A 20,410-nucleotide genomic window follows, 5' to 3' on the forward strand; every position below is an offset into this window, starting at 1 on the left:
CAATAATTCTGCATAAAAATTGAAAATTAGACACCTAAATCATTTCTTTTTAAAATATCAGATTATTCCATTTTGTGTAATTTAAAAATCTGGATCTAACTGTATATTTATGAATAATATTAATGAAATGGATATGTTAATTGACAATATATTTGATGCTGAAATCCATCAATGCCAAGAGAATAAAGGGTTTCTTCCTCAGTTTCTGAGGCACAGTAACAGTAGCCTGAGGCATAATGAATGGGTTATATGCTAAAAAAACCCAATAGAAATATCTCTGTGTGGGTGTAAGTAAAAAGTGTGCAAAAATGAATTATACTAAGAGAATTTATAGGCGGGAGGCTTTTTTTACCATATGAAAGTAAAGCAGACATATTTTAGCTAGCACGCTTCCTCTCAAGCAGTCTTGTGGCAATCCCCAAGTTAAGAGTGTTATTCTCCTTCTGTCTTTTCCATCACAAACAAACCTAAGCACCACCCCTCAGAATGAGCAACAATTGTTGGTGCTCTCATTATATCCAGAGGCGATATCCAGTACTATACAGGGGATCCAAAAGTAGCAATCAATTCTATAAACGTAGCTTTTACATCATAACCACATTTCTAGTTTGTTGTTAAAATCAGTTGCATTGCTTGGTACAGTATCACACTGTGGTTAACAAGGACTTGAAGAAAGTTACAGGAAAAGTGAATGAGAGTCTTATGAACTGAATACATCTGCAGAGTAAGACTAACTCTGATTGATGTAATGATAAGTTCAGAATTACAATTTTTCCAGCTTACTACCTGCTTTATCAGTTTCTTCAGAATGCAATGTTAAGTATACAAAGAGCAGAGATTTTGTGATAACAGCATTAAAAAAATGCCAGTCCTACCGAGAAAATAGTTCAGTGTCTTTCCCCTCTTCCCTCCCACCACAAAAAAATTCCACTTGGTAAAAAAATTATTGGCACAACCTGGATTCTCAGAGTAGTTACCTTACTTCTCAGGAAAGCTGACTGTACTTATATACTTTCTGTAATATTGTTATAACAACAATACTCTGTACTGTGTACATCACCCTTCATGGGGAGGATCTGAAAACGCTTGACAAATATGAATTAATCGAGCCTCCCAATACATCTGTAAAGCAGGTCATTAGCCCTATTTTACAGACAGGTAAACTGAAGCAATGAGAGGTTAGGAAATGGAATTACTAACTCAAGAGCAAATCCCTTAATGTAAGAGCGGCTGCACGAAAATCAAGGTTACAAGCCTGCCAGAGACCAGCCTAAGTTTCAGTGTCAGTGACAGCTGGTAATAGAACCCAGCTGTCCTAGGGTGAGATTTTTCAAGATATTTAGGCACTTAAAGATCCAGATAGGTGCTCAGGGAGGTTTTCAAAAGCACCCAATGGGAGTTAGGCATCTAGGTGCTTTTGAAAAAAAATCACACTTAGGTGCCCATCTGCATATTCAGGCATCTAATACCGTACATTTAAAAATCTGGCCCTTATGCCTAGTCCTGCATTCTAAGCACCATAGCACACAGTCTAGCTGGTCAGTCTTGTGAGAGGACCTGAATAGTGCAACTACTCTGACATCATTCAGGCCAGGTCTACATTCCACACCTACTTCAGTGTAACTACATCACTCAGGGATGTGAAAAATCCACAGCCTTGAGCAACGTGGTTATACCAACCGTAACCCTCCATCTAGACAGCGCTATGTTGGCAGGTGAGCGTCTCCTGCTGACATAGCTACTGCCACTCACAGAGGTGGAGTAATTAAGCTGACGGGAGAGCTTTCTCCCATCAGCTTAGAGCATCTACATCGAAGCGCTACAACAGTGTAGCATCGCCAATGCAGCGTTTACAGTACAAACCTGTTCTGTCAGAGGTCATGTCTATACTGACGGCTCGCCGCCACCAGATCGATCTTTCTGGATCGATTGAGCGGTCAGTGTAGACCCGCTCAATCGATCAGGAAGTCGACGCTGGTAAACCACCCCCTCATGTAGCGCTGCGTCAACGGGAACGGCACAGCGCAGTGTAGACAGCGCAAAGAAGGGAAGCAGAGCAGTCGACGTGAGTTACGCAAGCTACTCTGCGTAGTTTGCATAACTCCTGTCGACTGCCGCCGAATCTCCAGGTAAGTGTAGACCAGGGCAGAGACATAAGTAACAATGCCCTGGTCTACACTTACCTGGCGATTCGGCGGCAGTCGACAGGAGTTACGCAAACTATGCACAGGAGCTTCCGTAACTCCCGTCGACTGCTGTGCTTCCCTTCTGTGCAGCGTCTTCACTGCACTGCGCCAACGGGAACTGTGTTTCCGTCGATGCAGTGCTACGCCACTTGAGGGGGTGGTTTACCAGCGTCAACTTCTGGATCGATTGAGTGGGTCTTTACCCAATGTTAAGACTCCTGAGAGCAGGCTCATTACTCCTATCCTGAGTTGGAGTACCACAGAAGAAATTAGAGGCAAAATTATAGTCTGTTAACTGCAAGCATTACACAGGTAGCCAATTTGCTGTGGTACTGTACAGTACTTTTCAGGCCAATTGCTCATTTTTCTACGCTCTCCGGAGAAGAACGTCTCCTGCATTATCAAGTCCTCTCTGTTGCAAACATTCTTGGCAGATTATATCATGTAAAATGTTTCAATGAGCTCGTATTTCCACTTCTGTATCAAATGGCAGGCAACACCCCCTATTGCCACTCACTCAGGCCTGGAGTAAAAAGGCAGCTTTTAATGCTCTGCTACCGCTTGAAAATAAGGACCAAGCTACTCATCTAAAACACTAATTTTACTATGACTCTGATACAGTTTTACTTGTTATGCTTCAAAGTCAGAAAATATGGGAGACTGATTCTGTTCTAATTTGACTCCATCTTTAGGAAGCAAAACTCTAGCTCTGTTCAGAAACTGAATTACTGATTGGAAGAGCAGGCCCCTCGATGTAAGGATAGTTGCATCTACTTACATCATCCTGAATGTCCAGGTCACAGCCTGCCTTCAGCAAAATCTGGATGACATGGAGATGCCCTTTGTAGGCAGCAAGATGCAGAGGAGTCCGGCCATGCTGTGAATTAAGAGAAAATACTGATTTTTATAGACCACTGGTTAATACATAGTATTCACCAAAACCTTACCCCAGGCATCTCTTTTCTTCATATTGGTCCATCCACATCTCTCTCTGCAAAGCCTCCTGCTTAAAGCTGTAAAGTACTACAACGACATGTTCATTTTATAACAGGATTTCCCTTATTTTGTGTGGTGTTGCAGCTGCCTCCTTTCCCTGCTGCTTTCTGCAGCAGTTGGGTTTATTGGCACCAGCACTTGTGACAACACTTTGTTGCAGTAATGCAAGTCTACAGTAAACTTTTTTGTGAGAAGCTCTGTTTCTCACAAACTCTGATCCAGCTCTGCATTACATTTCTACAGTAGAACTTAATCAGTTTTTTGCTTCTGTCCTTTCTGCAAGAGGACCATTGACCACTTTCAATTCCACTATTAACTCACCTCAACGCTCTTCCAAAAACATTATGGTAAATGTGCTATAAGACAGTGGTATAATCTTGCAGTAGAAATAAGCATTAGAAGACTCATGTTTAAGTCAGCATCTCCCCATTGAAAGAATGACAGACATGTCACAACAAGAGACTTGAGTTAACATAGATGATAGCCGATGCCTTTCTGCCTATAAACTGGGAACAAATGTCTCAATCTTTCAGATATCAGTTATTTTACTACATTACTAATCCGTAGCCCATATAATCAGTATTTAACATAGTATTCATTAGAAAACAATTACAGTTCAGCTGAGGACAGGTCCCTGATGGATATAAAGGAATAGGAAAATTTTAATTAGCAAGATGTACAAATGATGTACAGTTTTGAGAGTGGGAGAGAAGGAAAGTAAGAGCTGACTTTAAAATTAGATTGTTTAATTAGGAAAATAGCTTCGCCCCGCAAGTGGGTTATAAAAGTCTACAGTAAAATGACAAGAGAGGAACATTGTTCAGTTTTAATTGCGCTCAACTGGATTATCATTTGACAAGACTTTAAAATGAGAACACTACAAAAAAACCGGGAGCAGCTGCTGCTCCCAAGGAAGGCATTAGGCTATGTGTTTAAAAAGAAAGTGCAAAGTGTAACCAGACATTAAGAAATTAGTCAGTACAATAAAGAAGGAAAATAAGGATGTTTGCTAAAATTGTAGCCCTAATAATTCCTTTTATGCTGATATTTTTTAATTTAGTTTGAGTATAAGTAAAATAATTAGTTTCAGGAATGTGAGGTGTAAGTGAAAGATCTTAAGAAATTATAAAACAAGAATGTTGAAAGACTGTCCAATATAACTTTTATTTCTTCACAGTTACTTAAGACAGGTAATTAAGAACCCAATTATCTAGTAGATTGCCCACTCTTCCACCAATAATCACAATTCCTCCACCCAAAAGCCATCCCAGTAGTTAATAAGTACAAACTGATGTTTTAATTGTCCTTGCCTGGATAGTATTTTTTTTTCAGGAATCCATCAGGTTTATTTTACTTTGTCTGAGAAGATTAAACTGCACTGGTAAATCCAGCAACAGAAAAAGTGCATACCTTAAAAGTTGAGTGACTGCTGCTGGCCTTCAGTAATTGGGAATGAATAAGCCATAGTGCCTAGGAGCCCTAGTCATGGACCCCAGCCCCATTGTGCTAGGTCCTGTACCTCTGGTCTGGTATGACTTCTATGCTCCTAAGTAGGTGGCGAAGACCTGGGAAACTCAGCCTCCATGTAATGAGAAAAAGTTGAAACCCTCCTTTCCCACAGAACTACTGGAGGGAGATCCCAGTAGCTAATTAATTAGTTAATGATTATATGGTACTTCAAAGATGTAACCTGCTAGTTAATTGTTATTATTTCTCTTTTTTTTAAACTCAGATGAAAGAAACATTCATACCCACTCCAGAATTCAAATATTTCTGCAAATGTTTTCTCTGGTATTTTTTCCCAAATAAAAGTGAATGACTCATTCCCATCCAGTAAATGTTGGTTTCAGGTTTCTGAAGCTCTGCACATAGCTTGATTTCTGCTTTCACAGTCTGCTTGTGAAAACACCTGAGGAAGAAGTAAAGTTGCATAGACAAACTGAACAACCAAAACAAAAGGTCACACTCTCAGAGATTAAAAAAAATCCTCACAAACAAAAAGTTGTAGCTTTGTTTAAACAACGAATAACCTGCTGCTTTTACAAGTCCAACCTGATTTAACGATGGCCTTTATCATGATTGGTAAAGTAATGGCTGGCCCAACTGCATGGAGTACATTTCCTTTTATTACAGCTTGGAGGAGATCCAGGACTTGGTATCAGTTTCAGGTAACTTAATAGCAAAAGAAATGAATCCCTAGGCAACATAAAAAAAAGGCCAGATTGACAAATGATTCTGGGGCATGAACTGAACACTTAGATTATGAATATGGATTCAAACAAGTTTAGGCTTATAGGTTCTGACTTTCAACATTACTTAATTACAATAAAGAAATCACATAATCAGGTTGTCTCACTTCCCAGTAAGTTACTGATATATCACAACAACAGTTTATTGTAATCTGTGCAGGGAGCAGAAAAAAGGCCTGCTTTAAGCAGCTCACAACTTTAAAGGGAGAGCAGGGTTAACTATGTGAATATGTTCAGTGGGGAAACTTTCTGATAAGATAGCCATCTCCAACTAGTGAAAAAATGCTGGGGTGCAGCCAAAGGTATTTTGTTAAAATTACACTCTGAAAGGGAGATAAAGCATTTACGGTATTTTAATACGAGAAGATGTTTACCCCTTGGATCGTTTTCCTCACTCAGCATACCTATACTGACCTACCTACCTGCAAAGGTGTGTGCACACACACACGCCCCCTAGGGGTTATATGAAGGCTGTGAAACATACAAATACAACTCAGAAAATTCACATGATGGGGGACATGCATTGTTAAACTGTCCATTGTGCACATGTACTGTGACATATTAGAGTACCTGCTGCATCATTCACTGATGAGGCACATAAAATATAGTGGCCCCAAAAAATGTACTGGTCTTTAGGATACTAGCTAATCCCTAGGGACCACATTTCTCTCTGGTATAACTCCACTGACTTTATTGGGGATGAATTTGGTCTCAGGTTTTTACCTCTTTTTCAGTTTCTTACTGTTTGGAAGTGGCCACAGTTGCTGGGTACAATGCTGGAAAGGGAGAGGGGGTTTCTGGCTGCTGGGAGGTGGAACAAATCACAACTCTTGGGGCAGTAAGTCTGTCTGTCTGTATCTGTCTGGGGCTTTTCTGAAGTATGTGGAACATCTACTCCTGATTTATCCTGTCTCCCCCGCCAGCAACATCCTGCATCCTCTTCTTCCTGTCTGTATTCCTGACTTACCTCCCCTTGCCTACCAGTTCCTTACTCCTTCCTCAGGCAGCAACTAAGGGGTAAGACAATTCATGTCAGGAACTGAAGCCACAAACACGGAAAAGCTGGCCTGGAGCCAGTTAGCAATGTAACACCAGGCAGGCAGGGCTGGCAGATGAGAGGAAGCAAGTGGATAGCTTACGGTTGGTTGTTGGCCTGCAGGGCCTGCTAGGGGAGGCTTGTTGCAACGCTGGGAGATAGGAAGAGGGAGATGTTTTGTTTGGTTGACAGGGAAGGCCAGGCTCCTATTGGCAGGAGGGTGAAAACAAAGGTTTGGTGACAATTTTACTCCAATCTTTTGAACAACTAAATGCAACAATATTCATGTGCTTCATGATCTAGGGCTAAGGAATCAACTTCAGGACAACTTAAAATGTCCTTGCTTTGGCTCATCTGTGTCACTAATGTACAATACTTACCACATAATTTTGTGCATTGTATTGCCACTCCCTAACATTCAAATGTCATGTGTCAGGCCCCCAAAACTCATGAGATTGGCTAAAAAATTGTAAGGTTTAAAAATAATAAATTTGGAGTTCTTTTTATTTGCATTATGGCTTTTGAATTGTTAGGGGTTGTGTTTCCAAACTTATCTCTGCAACTGTATGGGCAAGAAACTTTTTTTTTTTTTTTTTTTTAAATGAAAGCAGAAATTCTAGTGTTTCCACATGACTCCAGCACCCAAGGCTTTAAGGAAAATACCAGATGATATGAGTCTCATGGTAAAATTTTGAAAGCTGGCAATTGTCTTTCCTTTTTATACCCAATGGTATCAAAACTGGAGGTGCAGAGGAGAGTTGGGCAGTCTAGCAATGGAGAACTAAGAAAACTGAGTTTAGGTCCAGATATCAAGCTCATGCTCCTTGGGCCAACGGAGCCTGGGACTATGTGAAAAAACAAAACAAAACAAAACAAAAAAACCACAGTGAAGTCACTTGTGTCATCAGTGCTGACAGACTTTGGAGCGAGAGGTATCCAGCTCTATTCACCTGATAAAAGGTCCATGATGTGGCTGCAGGCCTTGGCAGCAACACAGGTGTGCTTACATGGTACTGTTCTCGTCTTCTACGATTCCAAGCCAGAATGGTGGCATTAGAGTGCCAGCTGTAATAGTGGGGACTGAGAACACAATCTCATGTAGTACAGATTTGTATTTTTGCCTTTTTTACTTGGGGAAAGAGGATGTCTCCCCTTTGATAATAGTGTGTCCTCCCTCCTCCAGCATCATTCACCATCCTCCACTCTGACACCATAGAAGGTCTTGTGTGAATGCTTCTACGGGTGCTAGTGAGGGTGGAAGCACAGGCTAACAACCACTTTTCACAGCTGCTCACTGCAAAGTGGGCTGTTATCATGGAGGTGACTGAAAACAGACACAGGCTTTTTAATATGCAGATCACTGACCAAATAGCTTTTAACAGCTCCCAAATATTTTATACACTACAGAGAAAGAAAGAAAGATACTGAGGGAGAGAGTTTTCAAATCCGATTACTAATTCTGGCTTAATACAGTAAACTGTACTGGTTCCTTTGGAGGTGTCATGGTTTACTATGCAGATATGAACTGGGGACTTTTACAACTTAGATTAATGAACCAGTAAAATAGTCAGTTATATCAATATGTTGGTAGGGACTTTTATTCAGACCTGAATTGTTGCCTCAGTGGGCCCACAAATCATGTAAATCCTCCTTAGCTGCTGATTTATTGACAGAATACACTGGAGCTCCTGCATTGAGACTCATGTCAGTGCAGCATCTGCAAGGCCTAGGGCAGGGCCAGATTAGCCCCTAGACAGATGCCTAGGGCCCAGATTCATTGGGCGGGGGTTAAATATATTTTAAACCCATGCAGCTTTGCACACGAACTGAAAGAACTTCACTCAAGCGAGTGGTGTTGTGACCTTCTGTCTGCACACAAATCTGCACCAGTGGATGACTGGGTAGAGATAAAACGACGAGAGTCTTGTAGCACTTTAAAGACTAACAAATTTCTGTGGGCGTAAGCTTTCGTGGGCTGCAACCCACTTTGTCAGATGCATGAAATGGAAACTCTTCCTCGAAACTCGTCCCCAAGCACCTCTTCTTTACCTACGCTACATTGATAACATTTTCATCGTCTGGACCCACGGGAAAGAGTCCCTCAAAGAATTCCACCAGGTTTTCAATAATTTCCACCCCACCATCAACCTCAGCCTGGACCAGTCCACACAAGAAATCCACTTCCTGGACACTACAATACAAATAAAGGATGGTCACATTGATACGACCCTATACCGAAAACCAACTGACCGCAATACGTATCTTCATGCCTCCAGCTTTCATCGTGTAATGGACACATTACACAATCCATTGTCTAAGGCCAAGCCCTAAGATACAACTGGATTTGCTCCGATCCCTCAGCCAGAGACAAACACCTACAGGATCTCTATAAAACATTCTTAAAACTACAGTACCCACCTGGGGAGGTAAAGAAACAAATTGACAGAGCCAGACGGGTATCCAGAAGTCACCTACTACAGGACAGACCCAACAAAGAAAACAACAGAACACCACTGGCCATCACCTACAGCCCCCAACTAAAATCTCTCCAACACATCATTAAGGATCTACAACCTATCCTAGGGAGGCAGGCCTATCCTTGCTTACAGACAGTCTCCCAACCTGAAGCAAATACTCACCAGCAACCGTACACCATACAACAAGAACACTAACCCAGGAACCTATCCCTGCAACAAACCCCATTGCCAACTCTGCCCGCACATCGACTCTAATGACACCATCACTGGTCCTAACCACATCAGCCACACCATAAGGAGCTCATTCACCTGCACATCTACTAATGTAATATATGCCATCATCATGTGCCAGCAATGCCCCTCTGTCATGTACATTGGCAAAACTGGACTGCCACTACGCAAAAAAATAAAATAAATGGACACAAATCAGACATAAAAAAAGGTAACATCCATAAACCAGTAGGAGAGCACTTCAATCTCCCAGGACACTCTGTAGGTGACTTGAAAGTTGCCATACTTCAACAAAAAAACTTCAAAAACAGACTTCAGCGAGAAACTGCAGAGCTGGAACTCATATGCAAACTTGACACAATCAAACTGGGTCTGAATAGGGACTTGGAATGGTTATCTCATGACAAGAAGTAATTGTCACTGTTCACACAGTCTCACCTTCTAATCAATGGTTGTGAATAGGCCTCATCTACCCTAACTGAATTGACTTTGTTAGCACTTGCCCTCCCCATTGTTATGTTTCTTACCCTTGGATGTATATATATACCTCCTATCTGTGATTTGCAGTCCATCGAAAGCTTATACCCGCAGAAATTTGTTAGTCTTTAAGGTGCTACAAGACTCTCGTTCTTTTTGCTGTATACAGACTAACGCGGATACCCCTCTGGGTAGAGATAATACTCTCACACAGCTGAGAGCTCACACACTCACTTTGCCATTGCCAACAGAGCCAAGAAGAGAGGAGGGCACTGGATAAAGAAACCGCTTCTTTCTACAGCAAGGTGGGGTCCTAAAAGTATGTATTTGCCTGTGTCTCAGTGATGACAGGGCTCTGGCCAAGTGTACTAAATATCCCCATGAATTTCTGTTGCAAAATGTTGCTCCGTGTGAGCAGCAGATGCTTTGGTAGTTTTAATGTTTTTCTTTTAAACTTTCAAAGGCAGTAATCCACATTTGTGATCTAATGATTTAAGAACAGAGTTTCACTAGTACAGCTGTGGGAAAACAGGTTTATATTTGGACTTATAACCTGCAATCAGTTCCATGAGAACTTGGTGCCCATGTGAAGCCCAACTGATTGCAGGATCTGGGTTTCTGTCTGCATATATGCACTTTATTCAGACATTACTTTACATGATTGTGCTCATATCTTCATTTCTTTCAGCCATTATGCTATGCTGGCACTGTCATTTATTCACAGTTCTGCTTTTAGATGTATCTTTTTATCCAAATTTGAATAAAGTTTGAACACAAAAACCAAAAATCCTTATCACATTTCTTCAGATAGTGGTTTAAAGAAACTGTAAACTTTTAGCCTGTTAGGAAAGAATAACCCCAGTCACTGTTGGCAACAAGGGACTCATCTGAAGCCACTGAAGTCATCAGAAAGTTTCTCATTGACCTCAGTGGGCTTTGGATCAGGCCCTAAATGTTTGTATTCCCATTTTTAACTTCATTTTCTTTTTGATTGTATTGTCTTAGTATCTATTCTTTTTAAAGAACAAAAAACGTTTTCAAACTGGGGGAGCACAAAAACTTCCTAAAACTAAGGATTTTTTTTTTAGTTTGGTACCTTTCTAACTTAATAATAGTGGATTCTTTTCAAGATCTGTTAAAAATGTGTGCTCAAGCTGAAACCTTGTTGATGGCTCTAGGACTATCACAATATATGAAGTGCCACCAATGACAGGCTAGTCATAATAATGCAACTAGTTTGAGGATTTAAAAAAAAAAAAATCAATGTCAGCTACAAAGCAGTCAATTTTCACTTTACAAATTATTATAATCATAAGTTTGTGCAATTTAATTTTATAGATGTGATCTTAGCTCTGCAGAAAAACTATGCTCTCTTTTATCCTGAAAAACGTGCTTCATAAACCCATGATACTGCAGCAACTATGTCAAAATAGCCTGCACTATGCTGTCACTGCCTCTAGCAAATCTGGTTTGTGTATAACAGATAAATAACACACTCATGTGTTTAATACTACACAGATTTTTCCTTTGTCACATTTATTCTCACCATTACATTCAATGAGACCTTCTGTAAGATGTTATGTTGTTCCCAGTGAATCCTAGTATCAAACGATATACATTACGTTGTGAGAAGCACCAAAGCAAACACACCGTCTTGCTTTGTCTCAGAATGCTTACCTACTGGGATAGCCTCTCAGGCGAGTCTTCCTCAGTTTAACAGAATGATTTTTAGGTTTAACAGATTTCTACTGTGACGTTCTGTCAAACAGTGAATGGCAACAACAGAAAGGCATGACAGACAACTACTCTTCTTTGCAATACAAAGAGTGAAAACATGCCACCTCAAAACTTTAGAGAGTAAACCTCCCTATTGTCGTCTCGGCTAACCCTGGGCCTCATCCACCAAACACTTATCAACACAGCATAGTCCCAACTACTGTGATTAGTCACACTGGCTTCAAAAAGAATAATTCCATGACTTCAATGGACTCACAGTAGTAGGTACTACACTCAATAGTTAGCCTTTGCAGAATTAGGCTCGTAAACTAGAAGCTCTTAGGGTTGGCAGACTGTCTCTCCTCTCCCTGAGAAGCATCTACGATACCCATGACCCCAGCTACAAATGCTAAATAGTAATTATTTCTATTAATAATAAAAATAAAAAATGTTAGAACACCATTAAGGTTGCTATGGAAAGCACTCAAGTCAGAAAATGCCAAAGTTAGGGTTCACTGTGTTTCCTTCCCTTTGCCCTTGGTGCACGTGCATTAGATCAGGATACATTCTTTAATTATAAAACCATATATTATTATTTCTGCCAGTTCACTGTCTCATTCAGTAAGCAGATCAGATGGTGCCCCGTAACGCTGTTCAATATTTGTATCCTCACTATTCAATGACAATGTCATCTCATGCACTGTGCAACACCCAAGATAGGATGCCTCTAGACACCTACACAGCCAGGTTTCCTTTACTACATGCCGGGCATCCAAAGTTGGACAAAGATAAACAAAAAAGGCCTTTTAAAATGATACTCCAGCTCTTGCTACACGCTGCAGCTATAAAAACAGCAATCACAAGTGGATACAGAACACTAATTACATCATAGCAGGAATTAAACATACTTACAGAATTCACTCGTGCCTAATCAAAGAGAAATAAAATTTCAATTTAAAATGTTCATCCAATAGTAACTTTTCTGAAAGAAAGTTGTGCCACAAACTGCCAAAAAGGCAGACCATTTAAAATGAAGGTCAGTAGTACTCCTTAACTCTTGGGAGGAAAGGCACAGTATAGTATCATTTAAGAACTTAGCATCAGGTTTAATTTGTTTTTTTCCCCAACTTTGGCAGCATACATGTAAAATCATTTTTTTAAATGACCCAGTCTGTTGGATCATACGGCTCATATTTCAGATTGATTTTTTAAACTCAAAAAGCAGCTCATGAAAAATGCCAGACTGAAGGTCCTGGAGGCTGGAGTCTTGTATTTATTCCCAGAAGAGGTGAAGTATACTCAGTGGCAGTGTGAGCTTCCCCACACTGCCACACAAATATACCTAAACCATGACCTACAGGGGTGATCGACTTGGATTTCTGAGCAAGAAAACTGCCTGCTGCTGTTTGTTTCTATTGTGGTCAAGGAAACAGGACTATGAGTACATTTTTGTAGAAACAGAGGATTGAATTACAGAAGTACCTGACTTGCATCATCAATTTTTCCTCCTAACAGAAACAACCCGTCAAAGCCCTGAATATTGGCTAAACACTCAGGCCAAAAGGGGCAATGATACAAAGAGATTCTTACAAGGTTCAAGTGAAAAGATTTAAGCATCAAGAAGTAAGTGTTGGCTGGGACCAGGGATGGGGCTATTGACTTGTGATGTACCTGTAAAAGAGGGGAATTTTTTTTCCCTTATGAACTTAGAAGCTGTTTGATCCACTGCTTCCTACCTCTACCCTGTTCCAGCAGGTCCTCTATGATTTTTGCTGGTGGTAGCAGCTCACCATCTGTGGTGAATGCTGCTTTCCAGGATCAGCATCATTATGTGCATTTCCACAGCAGCACAATAATAACTGTAATGTAAAATGGGAAAGGTGATTTTACAGTTTATTTTAAAAAAGCACAGCACAATAATTACTGCTGCACAGCTGCAGGAATATCCAGACCATAGCCCTTGGAAAGCACCATTTATTTCAGTGACGAGCCACAGTAACAGGAATGAAGCCCAAAGAAGTAGAAAAAGGGGAGGCTCAGAGGGCTGTCCCTCATATATTTTAAATATAAATCCTGAAAAGAACCTGAGTGCCCTCAACTCTCACTGACTTCAGTGGAAGTGCTGTATGCATGCAACTCCTATTGACTTCAGTGGCAATTGATGGTCTCAACTGAACACACTCAATTGCTAATCTGACTAAAATACAAAAATAAATACATCTTTGAGCAAATATCAAAGTGGCCCTTTCAGCGCAATTTTTCTCTATTGAATTTTGTTTTTTAGTTTTATTCATAGCATGCAAACATCTCGCCAATGCTAACAGCACTTTACCTATAATCATAGAGGTCTAAAAGAAAACAGCATTTTGCAATAAAACTCTAGTTTACTGAAGCAGCAGCAAACACATCATGTGACCTTTCATTTTTAGGATAAGAGAATTGGATTGGCTTGCCAGCTAGCCAGCATTTTAAATGAGTTGGTTTTGAAAAGTAAACAAGTCTCACTTTTTCTTGACTGGCGCCCAATAAATCTAGTGAGGATAAAGAACTATAAAGAATTTCTAGACAAAGAGCTTGCTCTAGAGCCCAGATACTCAAGGCATGCATAGTCCTGTACAGTGTTTTGTAAAGTCAGCTACACTTGCCAGCACATATTTGCACTCTGTTTTGTGTCCTAATGTGCGACAGAACTTTTGTTTTTCCTCAAAACTCAGAATCTGCTTTTCCACTTCTTACGCCAAGAAAATTTTAATTGACTGCAACAGGAGTTTTTCCTGGGTAAGAGGATAAGTTCAGGGCCCCATGATTTCCTTTAAGAGTAAATCTTATAAATTGCTTAGAATGTAATCATTACTGACAACTTTGATAGCAAAAACTGAAGAATGTAAATGAAGTGTAGAGTACAGATCAGGCATAAAATACAGATGTGATCTTTACTTGCGGTCAATTTTGTAAAGACTTTTGTGTTAGGGAGGAAGAGAGAGAGAGAGAATCTGTGTTTCAATCTTACTAGAACAATCAGCTATTATTATTATTATGCAAATTTAATAGGTATGGCGTGATATGCCAGTTGGGATACACACTAAGCACCAACTAAAGTTTACAGCATAACTCTTGCCATGTGAACTAAGTTCACAGAAAAGTTCACAGACCTTTCTTTTGAACCTGGGCTGATGTAGGAATTTGCACCTTTGCATAGTTCTGTTGCAAAATCAACAGTTTACGGTTGACAGAGTTTTGCTCTGAGATTCTAGGCCCATTCAAAAGTAAATGGGGAGGATATGAAGACACATGGATCAAAAGTGAAACAAAAATGACCCCCTGCAAATGAAATTTGCTGAGTTTTACACAGCTCTAGAATTAACATGAACTTGTACTCCAAAACAAACTCAGCTTTTTGGGAGGGTTGATACATCCAACAGATTTTAACAACATCATGAACATTTAGTCATAATCAAACCTATATTCAGGATCAGGTCATAATTAGCATGTCTATTGTTCTTATTATAACACATGGAAGGTGTCAATAATTCAGAATTAAACTATATTTTTAACAAGTCATTCTCCACCAATCTCGTATTAGAACCATAGTTTACATTAACTAATTTCATGGAGTAGTTAAATCAGCTCCATGATAACACTGGAAACCATAATGTAGAGCACTGGATTTTGCAGATGAAACTGTGTGGAAGCTGCATTCAAAATTATAGTGGGGATGAGAGTGCATAGTGTGCCTGCTGTTTCTTTAATATTTTCCTTACTTTCAGGGGCCCCATGCAGATCCAAAGTGGAGTCCTCTTTTTAAAAATCCTGTAGCCACCATTCAAATATCTTTAGATGGCTATCTCCAGGTCTGCTACAGACCATCTTCACTGGTTGTTCAGCAAAACTAATGGTAAGCAGAGACGCTTGGACAACAGAGTCAAAGTAAGTATTTTACTACAGCTTTTCACATTCACTATGACCTATGCATTGAGTGTCACCATATCAACAAGAGAACATCTGGCTACAATAAACAAACAGAAGACCCCTTGTAAAATTGATTTTCCCCTGCGGCACTCTAGCTTTAAAAATAAATAACTATGATCCAAACATAACAAGGGGAGCGTCTCAGAAAGCAGGTGTAATTGATAGATGATTCTATTCTATTTTTGCACCTTAACTAATTTAGTCACATTTTCTTTTTAAAACCTACAGGAGGCCCTTAGAGCTGTGTTGTGGAGGCTAATATTCACAATCAAATTTTTTGTTCTCGACTGATACATGAACGTAATTAAAACTAAATATTCCCCAGGGTAGCATTTTGCCAAAAAAATAAGCCTGTTCCAGATCTGACAGACCTTGCAGGTCTAACGCCACCCAGTTCCACCTCCCCAATTAATTTTTTTTAGTTTTAAAATTCTGTAGCAGACCACAAACCACCATTTTCATTTCTCACTCTCTCTAGCATCCACCCATTCCTTCTCTCTCTCACATGGCTCATGCCTTGCACCCAGTCCAACAACATCCTAACTAGCTTTGTGACTAGCCAGGAGAAAGCTAGCTGCAATTCTCATTAGCAAGCAAAGCAGGTTCCAGTGACAGCCAACTATATACAAAATTAGTTGCTGCGGTGGGGGATGCAGTCAGCTCCATCTCAGGCAGCCACTGACCTATTCAGACAAAACATCCCCTCACAGATCACTAGGTGTGAGGTAAAAATCCTGAAAGGGTTGTATGTCTTCTCTTCAGCTCCTAAATGTTTTTCTTTTAAATGTTAATGACACTTTTTCACAGAGATTCTTGGCCTGTGATTTAAATGGTGACCACTACGACAATTGCTCTCAACCTTTCCAGACTCCTGTACCCCTTTCAGGAATCTGATTTGTCTGGCGTACCCTGAGTTTCACCTGACTTAAAAACTATTTGCTTACAAAACCAGACATAAAAATACAAAATGTCACGGCACACTATTACTGAAAAATAGCTTACTTTCTCAATTTTACCATATAATTATAAAATAAATCAGTTGGAATATAAATATTGTATTTACATTTCAGTGTATAATATATAGAGCAGTATAATCAAGTCATTACCTGTATGAAATTTTAGTTTGTACTGATCCGCTAATGCTTTTTATGTAGCCTGTAGTACACGGGTTCTCAAACTTTTTCTTCTGAAAACTTCTGAAAATATTTCAGGCTGTGATGATCCCCCCCCAAAAAAGTGACAACCCCCCCCATGCTATGCCACCCACCAACTCATGCTATGCCACCCTTACTTCTGCGCTGCTGCTGGGGATGGCGCTGCCTTCAGAGCACCCGCTCAGCAGCCGCTGCTCTCCAGCCACCCAGGTCTGCAGGGTTTTGGCTGTCAGCCGTGCACGGGGCTGACAGCTGCATGCATGGGGGCTGACAGCTCGCGACCCCCCCCCCATAATAACCTTGTGACCCTTTGAGGGGTCCTGACCCCCAGTTTGAGAACCCCCGCTGTAGTAAAACTAGGCAAATATCTAGATGAGTTGATGTACCCTCTGGAAGACCTCTGTGTACCCCAGGGGTACATGTCCCCCTGGTTGAGAACCGCTGCACTAGGAAACTTCAGAGGAAGATGGGAGCATTCAAAGTTTTGGTTGTTTAAAAAAAAAAAAAAAAGGAGGGAAGGAGGGAGGGAGAAAACACCATTTTTCATGAGTATTCCTCTCACATTCAGATTTGATTAACAGAATATTGCGAAAAATCATTTCAAGCCTATTTGTGTTCACAATCAAACCGTGCTATCTTGAGCTCTCAGACTGAGCAAGTTTTCATAGGGCACTTGCATTAATTGCAATTATTGTTTATAACGTGGTTAGACCTGGCAGTGGGATTTCAACTGCACTCTTTATAAAATCTTAAGTGTTGTTATAAATCCTTTGATACAGTGGGCCAAATCCACCCCTGGAATAGAAAATGAAGTTTGTAATTCTCAGCCAGAAATTGCATGGAGATTGCATAGGCATAAAATCAGGACAATCAATGTGGATATGAGTGGTAAGTGCAGCCAGAATTTAGCCCATTGTATCAAAGGACCTTTCTCTTCAGAAACTATGTTACTTACAGCTCATGGACCTTTCTCTTACAAGAACAGGTAGCTTCCTCCTACCCCCCCAAAGGATACACTGTGCTTTTTGCACAGCCTCAAAAATCTCCCTTCCTCACCATCCTCTATCATGATGAATTTTAAAAGCATGTTCATTCCTCAAAAGTCAATAAATATTTAAAAAATGTCATTTCAGAGCTGTCCAGCACAGCACATTTTTAAAGGTCCAGTATGCGCTGATGCTGTGTTTCCCCCCTCTTGGAAGCAAAGAAGGAAAAGAAATGTATTATTTTATGTTAATGCTAGCTAATAAATCCAGATTTAAAGAAAATTAAAACACATTTATTCCTCCCATCCTCTCCAATATGTTTAAATTTGTAAAGTAACCAGAATGTCACCATAAACAATGGTTTAGGAGTTACACTAGTTCCCAGGGAATTTGTAAAGAGTTTTTCTGTTGTTACCTTGGTAACTGCTACCTTGGCACCCTTGTTGATAAGCTGCACCACATTATCCACTTGGCCTTTGTACGCAGCTATGAGAAGGCGTTCTGAAAGCACAGCGACCTCATCCTGCTGGCTCATGAATTAGGAGAGAAAGGTTTTCAAGGCAAGCAGTGGACAAGTTCCTTCAGTCCAAAATGAAAGCTTCAGATCAGTCCAAACACTGCGCGCAGAGGCAAAAAAAGGACCTCAGTTAGCTGGAAGGTGAATTTATTACTATGCCATCTTCTGGACCTATGGATTAGAAAACAAAATTGCCATCAGCAACATTTTGGAAACTGAAACACGCAGACACTCATTACTGAACCCCTTAAAATGCTCTTGAATTTTTTTCAGGTCAGATGAAGGCTATGGAAAGAACCTCTGAGCATCCTACAAGTGTAATTGTTGCATTTCTACATGCAGCATACAGGATTTGGATACATACACTTATTGTATCCTCCCAACTTCCTTCTTGTTTCTGTTTCAACCACACTATCATCAAGGATACAGACAGAATTATGTTCTTGCATAGGTGCCAGCTTCATATCACGGTGATGCTAGAAACAATCCAGAAACATTGACTGCACTGTACAGAATGCATCCTTTTGTAAAGTACTCCCAGGAGGTTATTTGTGAGTCAGATCTTCCCCAGCATTCCCACTCATTCACAAAAGTACTCTCTTTCCCTCCTCCTTTATTGACATGCTCACTTTGTTTCTCATAATGTAATGACAAACTTTTTAAATAAATTCTCCCCTGAACATTTCTTCAACCTCCAGTTTCATTATGTGTTAGACATACTGTAAATTTGCCTTTGCACAGGACTGCTTGCTGTCATTTCTCTGTCCACACTTGCAGCCATCGCTAACACAGAGTACAGCACAGTGCAGATCCTAAGGCAGACAAAGAGCACCGGCACAGCAGTTAGGGAGCGAAAAATTAAATATATTCAGGACCCCAAATTCAAAACTCACAAAATCCATAGGGCTATTTAAAGTCAATACCAGGCAGTGTGAATTTCGGTTACAAGGAGAGATGACAAAGATACTTCTCCAGTTAACTGAAAAGCATGTCTCTTACAAAGAGCCTCATGCTATACATCAGGAACAAAGACTGGGACTTGGTCTACACTTACCCGGCGATTGGGCAGCAGTCGATGGGAGTTACGCAAGCTACACAGAGAAGCTTGTGTAACTCCTGCCGACTACTGTACTTCTGTTCTGCGTGGTGTCTTCACTGCACTGCGCTGACGGGAACAGACGTAGCGCTATGCCACTTGAGGAGGTGGCTTTAGTACATCGGCTTCCTGATCAATTGAGCGGGTCTACACTGACCGCTCAGTTGATCCAGATAAGTCGATCTGTTGGTGGTGACTTTGCCCCGTCAGTGTAGATGTACCCAGAGTAATAATAATGCAAACTACTGAAGTAGAAATCACCAGTCTCTAAGTGTATGGCTAACTTTCTGTCAGGCAGCTAACACATCCACCTAAACAGAATTTACACACCTTATAATCAACAGTCTGAATGCTCAAGGCCACATTCCACTGCATTTCTCTAATGCTGGGAAGAGTCCACAGCCAAATGGGACTCCTAGGGGCCTATTGCAAGACAAAATATGCCAGTTTTCATTAATATCACTAACTAATATATAGGGTCAAAGTACTGCAAATTCTATTATTAATAAGCCAGAAATTGCTCCTTAGGTAGAACACTTTTTACAAAATTATTGTTTATAAAAGTCCCAATGGGGGAGCATTCACAAAACATAGGTTAGACAGCTCCACATCCCAGAGAAACTATAGCCTCTGTATGACAGTTACAATACAAGGAAAGGATCGGGCATTTCCCAATCGAGATTGGGGAAAGGTGACAATTGGGGTGAGGGGCGGTGGAAAATTAGTGGGGACAGTAAAGGAACCTAGATGGGGCCTAGGAAGAAATTAAATGTAGCAAGGGGCTGTGTTTGGAAGTGCCTTAAAGATGAAGACAAAGAACATTGGATGCAGAAAGGAAGAGGAAGATAGTGAAGTGATGAGAGGAGTGGGTAAGAAGGTTGGGTCAGTAGAAGACTATAGCCGCAGCGTATTTTGGATAGAATGGAGAGATTAAAGGCAGAAAAGCCAGAAGGTAGGTTACAGCAGTCAAGAGAAGAGCTAACTTAGTCACCATGACTGATTCTAGCAACATCAAGAAGTGAGGTGGTGCAGAGGCAGCCACGGTGAATCAACTGAGAGGCAGGCAAACATGCAAGATGAGACAGAGTGTGACAGGTCAGAAGTGAAGAGGTACAGAAGATTTGCAAGATGTCATAAAGGCGGTAGCACAAACTGTGGGAGCAGATGAGGTTAGCAAGGGACAGAGCAGACAGAGAAACGTAGCGGGGAAACCTACCTATCCCTGTGGAGTCTGAGTGACTAAAGATGGAACCCTGAAAAACACTCAGAGGAAGATGTGGAGCCACCAGAGAAGGCACTGAAAACATGCTTAGTAAAGTT

At 40.6% G+C, this 20,410-nt stretch overlaps 1 protein-coding gene across 2 annotated transcripts in view; it reads right to left on the reverse strand.

Moving 5' to 3' along the window:
• ANKRD6 (ankyrin repeat domain 6) overlaps positions 1-20,410 on the reverse strand; it is a 102,362-nt gene that overhangs the window by 29,973 nt on the left and 51,979 nt on the right. For both annotated transcript variants that reach the window (XM_067530024.1, XM_067530023.1), the window contains exons 2-3: positions 17,893-18,165; positions 2,965-3,063 (exon numbers count right to left, since the gene is read on the reverse strand). In XM_067530024.1, the coding sequence (XP_067386125.1) occupies positions 2,965-3,063; positions 17,893-18,012 (219 nt within the window). In that variant the 5' untranslated portion in view covers positions 18,013-18,165. The remainder of the gene's footprint in view (positions 1-2,964; positions 3,064-17,892; positions 18,166-20,410) is intronic.

The sequence above is a fragment of the Emydura macquarii genome, unplaced genomic scaffold, assembly GCF_026122565.2.
Source record: "Emydura macquarii macquarii isolate MOO-44397 ecotype Brisbane River unplaced genomic scaffold, CSIRO-AGI_Emac_v2 contig_3019, whole genome shotgun sequence".
Taxonomy (NCBI): Eukaryota; Metazoa; Chordata; order Testudines; family Chelidae; genus Emydura; species Emydura macquarii.